General features: G+C 43.0%; 1 protein-coding gene across 3 annotated transcripts in view; it reads left to right on the forward strand.

The window, feature by feature from the left end:
- The window catches only part of LOC117733230 (rho guanine nucleotide exchange factor 10-like protein), a 50384-nt gene extending 47472 nt beyond the window's left edge, over positions 1-2912 (forward strand). For all 3 annotated transcript variants that reach the window (XM_034536704.1, XM_034536703.1, XM_034536705.1), the window contains 2 exons: positions 196-312; positions 1693-2912. In XM_034536704.1, coding sequence (XP_034392595.1) covers positions 196-312; positions 1693-2285 — 710 coding nt within the window. In that variant the 3' untranslated portion in view covers positions 2286-2912. The remainder of the gene's footprint in view (positions 1-195; positions 313-1692) is intronic.
- Positions 2913-10147: the final 7235 nt, after the last annotated feature.

The following is a 10147-nucleotide window of genomic DNA, read 5'->3' on the forward strand; positions in this document are numbered from 1 at the left end:
AGGTGTTGTGGGTTTGAGAAGCTTGTTTATTGTTGAGAAGAGAGCCTTTGGGTTGGAGGAGCCAGCGTGTATGAGGTGTGAGTAGTAGGTGGTCCGGGCTGAGATGAGAGCGTCTTTGTATTGTTGAAGGTACTCAGAGTGGGCTTGGAGATGGACTGTTAAACCTAATGATGGTCATGTCTTTTTGTACACCAGGTCAGGTGTGTGTCTCCAGCTTGCTGATCTGCCAGGGCCTGCTGTGGGTGGGGACCAGCCAAGGCATCATTGTCACCTTCCCTGTGCCCACACTGGAGGGTATCCCCAAGATCACAGGTCAGAGCTCTCCTAATGGCAGCATGTTCTCTGTGACTAAAGCTTGTGTCCACATACATCTCTGCAGCATGAAGGCATAATCATTTTTCACTGAACATCATAATGGAACTGAATGGAACCTTCGTTCATTAGCCGTTAGCGGTGCTGCTAACGTTACTAGTTCTCCTTCTGTCAATATAAACACAGATTTGTTGTTCACAGAGTAACATTATCAGGGTCGGCGAATAGGAAGCATCATTTCTGATGCCCTGATCGCATATTTTACTAAAAACTATATTTCACACCGTGATGGTTGTTACACCACTAACCTCCCAGCATCAGTTCTGGATGTGTATTTCATCCACTCGTTTTATGAATAGTGTAAAAATAAACTTCTATATTCACAATAAGTTAGATTTAAGCAACAAAAGAGCCCCGTTGACATTAAATTTACTTGAAGGGGTCACGTCACCAACAACATGCGTGACTCAAGGGACTAACCACACTAACAGACTGTACATAAGAAGTGGACAGAGTCATCGTGAGGTCACCCGTTGGTTAGTGGATACCATTTTGAAGCCTCAAGTTTGGCAATTTCGCCGTCGCTCCTCCTGGAACGCGGCAGTCACTATGTTTTTCAGCCAATGAACAGAAGTCTCCGTATTTGGAGACGCCGTATGCGTCTCCGTATACGAGACCTGTCAATCACCTTGTAGCCCGGTTAGGTCCTAACCCTAACCTGGAGGTTGCAGCCTGGTCAACAGTTATTTTATTTATTTTATTAAGTGGGATACCAACACGACAAAAGTTATTTTTGTTTTTTTCACTCATTCACCTCCCTTTGTGTCTTGCTCAATATACTATACTATCAATATGGGTTTTGAAAAGAGCGGTTTTAACTGACGGACTGACCGGCCGTCAGTTATTGACAAGTTGGGATTGAGTTAAGTAACATTTTGAGAAGCTCAAAAATCGACATATATTTCACGGGATAACCTGAAGCCCTTTGTGCTCATCAAGGCAACATCGTGATGTGTGTGCACTGAGATACATTCTCTGGATTTGTCTCCTGAATACTCTCCCACGGGTCTCAGTGAGGAGTTTGATATTAAAGGCACATTGAGTAGGATTCGTCCCATTGTAAACGCAACATTCAGAGTTGGCCCTTCCTCCTGCTGGTAAAAGTCAAATAAGAAAATCTAGACCGGACAAGGTCACCACCACACACTTCTAGTGTGTCAGAAGAGATTATTATTATCAGTCTATACATAGTTTTTTAGGAATATCCTTCTCATTGTGCCTTTTAAACTTTTTTTTTGTACTTTATGTCCCCTTGAAATGCTTTTCCACACATACACACCTGCTTGAGACACCGTGGATTAATTTATGCCCTACCCTCAGGTAAGGGGATGACGTCTCTGAATGCCCACTGCGGTCCGGTGGACCTCCTGGTGTCCACCTCCAGCGCCTTGGCCTCCGACTTGCTCAAACGGGACTCCATCCTCAACAGCAGCGAGGAGGGTGCCAACAGAGAAGCAGAGGGAGGTAAAGGTGATGAGGGAGGAGGTGAAGAGGGGCACAGGTGGGAGCAGAGCAGCCTCCCGCAGGACTCAGCAGCTCCTCCACCAAGGGAGGAGAAGCCCAAGCGTCTCTTGCTGCAGTATCGCCTCCACTCCACCTGCCAGCTGCCTGGGAAGCTGCTGTCAGTCCAGCCCGCACAGGGGACCCACAGGCCCCCCCCAGAATCCCTGGTGCACAGCCAGGGATTCTCCATCTATGAAGTGTGCGAGGACCCTGATGTGTGGCTAAGAGGGCGGCCCGTGGAGTGGGGGAAGGAGGGGCAGGTCAGGTGCAACAAAGTCACCTCAACAGCCGTCTTCTCCGGTGGCAGAGGACACCGGTGGATAGGACAGACGTCCTCACCAGGGCCCTGCTCGGCCTCCACTGACAACACACTGCTGGTGTGGCAGCTGCCTCTGACTCTCAGCCAATGACAGACCAGCATGTCACCTGACCGTCCTGCCACTGAGGCACTTGATGTCAGTGGTTTGGTTGTGACAGGTGAACGCCATAAGCACATGTTGGCAAGCTAACATTAAAGCTAACGTCCCAAGTGAAACCTACGAACACCAAAGTGAGCAGCTCCCTCCAGTGATGTGCGTTTGGATATCAGTATGCAAAAAACGTTGTGGATGTGGTCTGATTCATTCAAGAGAAACGTTGCAGATTTACAGCCAGCAGTAGATGATCGTCCTCTGTGTGTGGAGAACCAGTCCTCTAAACTCCAAGCCCGCCCACTTTTTAGAGTTCCAATTAAATGCAAAGGATTTGATTTTAAACTCTGCTATGTGCACATCTGTGACGTTTCTCTTTGTAAAACATCACGGTACAGAAGCTAAAGATGCTCTGACTTCCGTTTCAATGGGACTAATGAAGCTGGCCTGATGCAGTGACTGTGTTCAGTTTCCTGAAGCCTTCCAGAAGTTTCCATAGCCATCTTGTGTGTAGGGAGACCACAACCTGGACTATAAGAAGTGCAACCTCAAAGTGATGTTTATACATGTATGTAAGTGTACAGATTAAACAAATAAATGTCATTATTTGTATTCTGGAACTTTGAACAGAGCCAGGCTTCCAGTCTTAATGCTAGGCTAACAACAGCAAATGTGGGCTGCACCATGTTCTCAGTCGTTCTGCTTCCTGTGAAGTACAATCTGTAATTATGTGGATGAAATGTATTCAGAGTGACCATCCTGCTCAACTCTTGCTCTTTAAACCTCTGACCACCAACTGGCTGACGCACCGACATGGAGACCAACAACTTTGACCACTATGAAAATCAGCACTTTTGGTACAATGAACAAACATTTCGATGTTTACATCAAAACAATATAATGTTTATAGGACCAATTCATTGAAATCTATCATTACAGTATTGATGTGCAGATTAATGTGCTTAAATTCATAATCATGTTGTAATATAAAGCAATATTGCTACTTACAGACACTTTGGAGATGGAGCTTTGAGTCAGTAAAGTCATATTCATAAAAATGTCATGAAACTTGTAAGTCTTGTGTTCTGAGAGACTTTCTTGAAGAAAATCAAGGAACTAATTATTCTTTAGGAAAATTCATTTTTGGCCTGTTCCAAGGCTGAAACGTCTTTTAAGACCATAAAAATATGAAGATGCAGCTTTGAGTCAGTAAAGTTATGAAACCATCAGGTATTCATAAAAATAACATGAAACTTGTAAGTCTTGTGTTCTGAGACACTTTATGGAAGAAAATCAAGGAACTTTGTATTCTTTAGGAAAATTCATTTTTGGCTACTTTTGGTGATGTTTGAAAGGCCTTTTCTGATGCATAATTTTTTTTAAAATTTAAAAAAACAAACATTTTTACTAAAATAAATAAATAAAGCTGTGCTTTTTCATTTTTATTCATGACTTCTGAAAATATGACTAAGAGTATGTCCTGTCGGACTAAACCAGAATCACAGTGGGCTCACAAGTGTTTCTCATCCTCCGCTGTAAAGCTTTGTTTGTTTGATATAAATCTATGTTTCTATAATTGTCAAATTATCAAAGCGTGGCATCAAAGGTGAGAAGGGAGAAAATATATCAGAAAAAAGACTTGTTGAATACAAATATGTTTTCAATATACAATGTAATATTTTACATTCTAAAATTGAGCATTGGAGTTATGTATTTTTCCCTAAAATACCTTGCAGAAGAGGGTTTTGTATGGAATCCCTGAGAAGCAAGTGAGCAATTTAGTTTAATCTAAATCGTGTTTTTCTTCTGGGTTGTTTATGAATGCTTTTAGTCCTATAGAACTCAAAGAAGTGGTGTGCTTCAACCTTCTGTGGCCGAAATGAGTAACAACAAACACTGGATGTTGAAAATGTCAAAACTGTATTTTCCACCTGTTTCACAGATTCATTGTTTTTAAGGGACTTGGAAAGATAATTCTGGCAAAACATTTTCCACTTAAACGCAGGAGAGAAACATTTTAGATCAGACTTAGAAAACGGATCACCAGAATGATTACATTTTTTTGAATGATTGTTTTTGGTGTACTCGATTGAAAGGGTTATGAAACACCAGGGGTTGTAATAGTATGGAAAATAAGGTCAGGTAAATTCTTAATTTTACTTTACCTTCCTAGCAGAAGTGTTGTCTACATGCTGGATGCAGCTGGTCTCAGTATTTAGTGGTACGTTTTACATTGGCACTTTGAAAAAAACTTAAAAGATATTAATGGGATCACGTCTACTTTTTTTTCTTTTTTTTTAACTGATGTGCACCATGACAAAACGGGTTGTTTTCCAACTCGCATTATGAATCAGTTGTGGAGCATTGCAAACATTGTTTCAAGCTTTATTTGTCACACACTCAACACATTGTGCAGGGAAATGCTTCAGCACTGCGCTTTAAAAAAAGCTACACACATATACATATATATATATATATATATATACATATATATATATATACATATATTTATATATATATATTACGAAGATACAATAATATTTGAAAATATAAAAGCTCGCTAAAATTCAAGAATGTCTTAAAGACATAAAAACATGGATGACCTCCAACTTCCTGATGTTAAACTCAGACAAAACTGAAGTTATTTTACTGGCCCTGAACACCTCAGAGATCAATTATCTGGTGATGTGGTTTCTGTAGATGACATTTCCCTGGCATCCAACACCACTGTAAAGAATCTCTAGTTATCTTTGACCGAGACTTGTCCTTTAACTCCCAAGTTAAGCAAATCTCAAGGATTGCATTTTTTCATCTACGTAACATTTAAAAAATCAGGCACATCTTGTCTCACAAAAGATGCAGAAAAGCTGGTTCACGCGTTTGTTACTTCCAGACTAGATTACTGAAACAACTTATTATACAAAATAACCCCATACAGGTTAACATCACTACTGCAACAAAACAAGAGAATTAAATGTGGACTCCTAAATATTAGATCTCTGTCATCTAAAGCTGTATTAGTAACTGATTTAATATCAGACAATCACATTGATTTATTGTGTCTTACTGAAACCTGGCTGAGCCATGAAGAATATGTCAGTCTAAATTAATCAACTCCTCCAAGTCATATTAATACTCACATTCCTCGAGGCACCGGCCGAGGAGGTGGAGTAGCAGCCATCTTTGACTCAAGCCTATTAATGAATCCTAAACCTAAACTAAACTACAACTCATTTGAAAGCCTTGTTCTTAGTCTTTCACATCCAACCTGGAAAACATTACAGCCAATCCTATTTGTTATACTGTACCGGCCACCAGGTCCATACTCTGAATTTTCAGAGTGTTTATCAAGTTTAGTCCTTAAAACTGATACGGTTATTATTGTAGGAGATTTTAATATTCATGTGGATATTGATAATGATTGCCTTAGTACTGCATTTATCTCATTGTTGGACTCGATTGGCTTCTGTCAGAGAGTACAGAAACCCACTCACTGCTTTGGCCACACCCTCGACCTTGTTCTTGCATATGGCATTGACATTGAGCATTTGGAGGTCTTCCCACAGAACCCTCTTCTGTCAGACCATTACCTCATAACTTTTGAGTTCATACTCCTGGAGTATACACCGTTAGTCAAAAGTTTCTACACCAGATGTCTAACTGACAGTGCTGTAGTTAAATTTAAAGAAGAGATTCCTTCTGCATTTGATTCAATACCACGTCTCAATGTGACGGAGGACTCCTGTGCTAACTTTAGTCCGTCCCAGATTGATCATATTGTCGATAGTGCTACAGGCTCACTGAGAATGACACTAGACTCGATAGCCCCACTGAAGAAAAAGACAGTGAGGCAAAGGAGGTTTCTATTCAAGGTATAGTCGAAAAAGATGTGTTTTTAGTTTGCGACGGAAGATGTAGAGACTCTGCTGTCCTGATGTAAATGGGGAGCTCGTTCCACCAATGAGGAGCCAGCACAGCAAACAGTCATGACTTTGTTGAGTGTTTAGCTCGAAGTGAAGGAGCTACAAGCCGATTGGCAGAAGCAGAGCGAAGTGAACGAGGTGGGGTGTACAGTTTGACCATGTCCTGGATGTAGACCGGACCCGATCTGTTCGCAGCACGGTACGCAAGTACCAATGTTCTGAAGCGGATGCGGGTGGCCACCGGTAACCAGTGAAGGTCGCGGAGGAGCGGAGTAGTGGGGGTAAATTTCGGGAGGTTGAAGACCAGTCGAGCAGCTGCATTCTGGATGAGCTGTAGAGGTCGAATGGCCTTAGCAGGTAGACCTGAAGGAGGAGTTACAGTAGTCTAGCCGTGAGATGATCAGAGCCTGGACCAGGACCTGTGCCGCCTTCTGAGTGAGAAGAGGTCGTATTCTCCTGATGTTGTACAGCATGTACCTACAGGAGCGTGTTATTGTGGTGATGTTGGCAGTCAGGGAGAGTTGACTGACAGGTGTCACACCGAGGTTCCTGGCAGTCGGAGTCGGAGCCAACACTGTGTTGTTGAAGTTAATAGTCAGGTCGTGGGTGGGAGAGCCTTTTCCTGGAAGGAGGAGAAGTTCAGTCTTGTCCGGGTTAATTTTCAGGTGGTGTGCGGACATCCACTGAGAGATGTCAGTCAGACAGGCAGAGATTCGTGCTGCTACCTGTGTTTCAGATTGGGGAAACGAGAGGATCAGTTGGGTGTCGTCAGCATAGCTGTGGTAGCTGAAGCCATGCAAGCGAATGACAGAGCCGAAAGAGTTGGTGTAGAGAGAGAAGAGAAGAGGACCAAGGACTGAACCCTGAGGGACTCCAGTAGTCAGAGGACAAGGCTCAGACACAGATCCTCTCCAGGTTACCCGGTAAGTGCGGTCGGTGAGGTAGGATGAGAAGAGTGAGAGCGCGGTGCCTGAGATACCAGGTCCTGGAGGGAGGAAATAAGGATCTGGTGGTTCACTGTGTCAAAGGCAGCAGAAAGGTCTAGAAGGATAAGGACATATGAGAGAGAGGCTGCTCTAGCAGTGTGAAGCTGCTCAGAGACAGCAAGGAGGGCAGTCTATGTTGAGTGGCCTGCCTTGAATCCAGACTGGTGGGGGTCTAGAAGGTTGTTACTGTGGAGATAGGAGGAGACTTGGTTAAAGATAGCTCGCTCTAGAGTTTTGGAAAGTAAGGGGAGGAGAGAGACAGGTCTGTATTTATTGACTTCAGACGGGTCGAGAGTGGGTTTCTTCAGGACAGGGTTGACTCTTGCCTCCTTCAGAGAGTTAGGGAAACAACCGGTTGAGCGCGAGGTGTTTATAAGATGGGTGAGAAAGGGAAGAAGGTCAGGAGCAATAGACTGGAGAATGTGAGACGGGATGGGGTCAAGGGGGCAGGTGGTTGAGCGGGCAGAGGTTACCAAGGTAAGAACTTGATTAGGAGACAGGGGGATAAAAGAGGAAAACGAGGGGGAAGAAGATGAAGTTACTGGAGGTGTAGTTATAGAAGATGGATTAGTAAATGAGGAGCGTATGTCTTATATCTTTTTTGTGAAGTAGTCAACAAAGTGGCTTGGTAGAAGGGTGGAGGGAGGGGGGGACCAGGGGGAGTTTGGAAAAAATAGAGAAGAGCTTTTTGGGGTTAGACAAAGAGGATTCGATTCTGGATTGGTAGAACAGACTTTTGGCTGCAGAGTTAGAGGCAGAGAAGGAGGAGAGAAGAGAGTGATAGGCGAGCAGGTCGTCGCCGTGTTTGGACTTTCGCCATTTCCTTTCCGATGCTCGCTTGGTGGCTCTCTTGGCGCGCACTGGTTCGGACAGCCACGGAGCCGGAGAGGACTTGCGGACCTTTCGAGTCGCAAGAGGACAGAGAGAATCAAGAGAGGAAGACAGAGTAGAGAGGAGAGTGTCAGTGGCAAAGTTAGGCTGCATGAGTGAGAAGGAGTCAGTTGAAGGGAGGGCTGACAGAACAGACGAGGCCAGAGAGGAGGGTGAGAGGGTGAGAGGGTGCGGATGTTGCGACGGACAGGTGCAGAGTCTGTTGTGGGAGGGTTGTCAGTTCCAAAGAGTGGGAGAGAGTCCGAGGTCTTAGATTGGCTGAAAATAAGGGCGACATCTGATTTGTTACAGCTAGGTCTATGTTGAAAAAACGCATTTGCGGATCTAGCCACGGCAGGGGAGTCTCATAAATCCACACACACATGTGAAGAATCCACAATCAAATGCAGTGGGATTGACGAATAAATAAACACAGACACGTCGTTCTGCGTGCATTTGTGAGTCTAATTTATTTGTAAATCCTTCTGTGTGCATTTGTAAATCAAACATATTTGTAAATTGTTCTGTGCACATTTGTAAATCTTTGTGTTTGCATTTGTAAGTCTCTCTGTGTGCATTTGCAATTATTGAGACTGATCTGACCCCATACAACGAGGCTGCTTAAAGACGTGTTGCCTTTAATTGGCACCTCTCTGTTGGGTATTGTTAATGTGTCTTTGCTAACAGGCCATGTACCACATTCCTTCAAAGTAGCTGTAATTAAACCTCTCCTGAAGAAGCCCACTCTTAATCCAGAGGTGTTGGCTAACTACAGACCGATCTCTAACCTTCCCTTCCTCTCTAAGATCCTTGAGAAAGTAGTCGCAAATCAGTTGTGTGACTTTTTACATCAGAATAGTTTATTTGAGGAGTTTCAGTCAGGATTTAGAAAACACCACAGCACAGAGACAGCACTGGTGAAAATTACAAATGACCTCCTAATGAATCAGATAAAGGACTCATCTCTGTACTTGTATTATTAGACCTTAGTGCTGATAAAGGACTCATCTCTGTACTGGTCTTGTTAGACCTTAGTGCTGATAGAGGACTCATCTCTGTACTGGTCTTGTTAGACCTTAGTGCTGATAAAGGACTCATCTCCGTACTGGTATTATTAGACCTTAGTGCTGATAAAGGACTCATCTCCGTACTGGTATTATTAGACCTTAGTGCTGCGTTCGACACCATTGATCATGACATCCTATTACAGAGACTGGATCAGTCGATTGGCATTTCAAGTACTGCACTAAGTTGGTTTAAATCCTATTTATCAGATCGATCTCAGTTTGCATTTGTAAACGATGAAGCCTCAATGACCACCAACGTTAATCACGGAGTTCCACAAGGTTCTGTGCTTGGACCAATTTTATTTACCTTATATATGCTTCCTTTGGGCAATATTATCAGGAAACACTACATAAAACCAGAGGAGACCAACCAGCTCGCTAAAATTCAAGAATGTCTTAAAGAAATAAAAATATGGATGACCTGCAACTTCCTGATGTTAAACTCAGACAAAACTGAAGTTATTTTACTGGGCCTGAACACCTCAGAGATCAATTATCTGGTGATGTGGTTTCTGTAGATGGCATTGCCCTGGCATCCAACACCACTGTAAAGAATCTCCCACGTTAAGCAAGTCTCAAGGACTGCATTTTTTCATTTACGTAACATTTCAAAAATCCGGCACATCTTGTCTCAAAGAGATGCAGAAAAACTGGTTCATGCGTTTGTTACTTCCAGACTAGTAACAAACGCTATCGCTCTGTCTTGAGATTTATTAGCGTTGATGTCTTTGGTACTCATTGTATTTTAGTTGACAGCTGGGTGGTCTTCTCTCCAAGAAAAAACTTGACACTCACTGGTATCTTTTTATCCATAAAGCCCTAACTGTAAAAGGACTATATACCTCTGAGAATTGCTCAATTGGTGAATCAGATGGGTTTTATTATATTATATAAATATTCACCATTCATTTGAGTTCTCAAAATTGTGGTTTTTCACGAACATTGAGGATTCAACGTGGTTTTTAGTCAGCGCTCGGTCTGAGGGTGTTTAGTTTTTCTGTTGCACGGACTGCGAA

This window comes from Cyclopterus lumpus, chromosome 7 (assembly GCF_009769545.1).
Source record: "Cyclopterus lumpus isolate fCycLum1 chromosome 7, fCycLum1.pri, whole genome shotgun sequence".
In the NCBI taxonomy this organism is placed as follows: domain Eukaryota; kingdom Metazoa; phylum Chordata; class Actinopteri; order Perciformes; family Cyclopteridae; genus Cyclopterus; species Cyclopterus lumpus.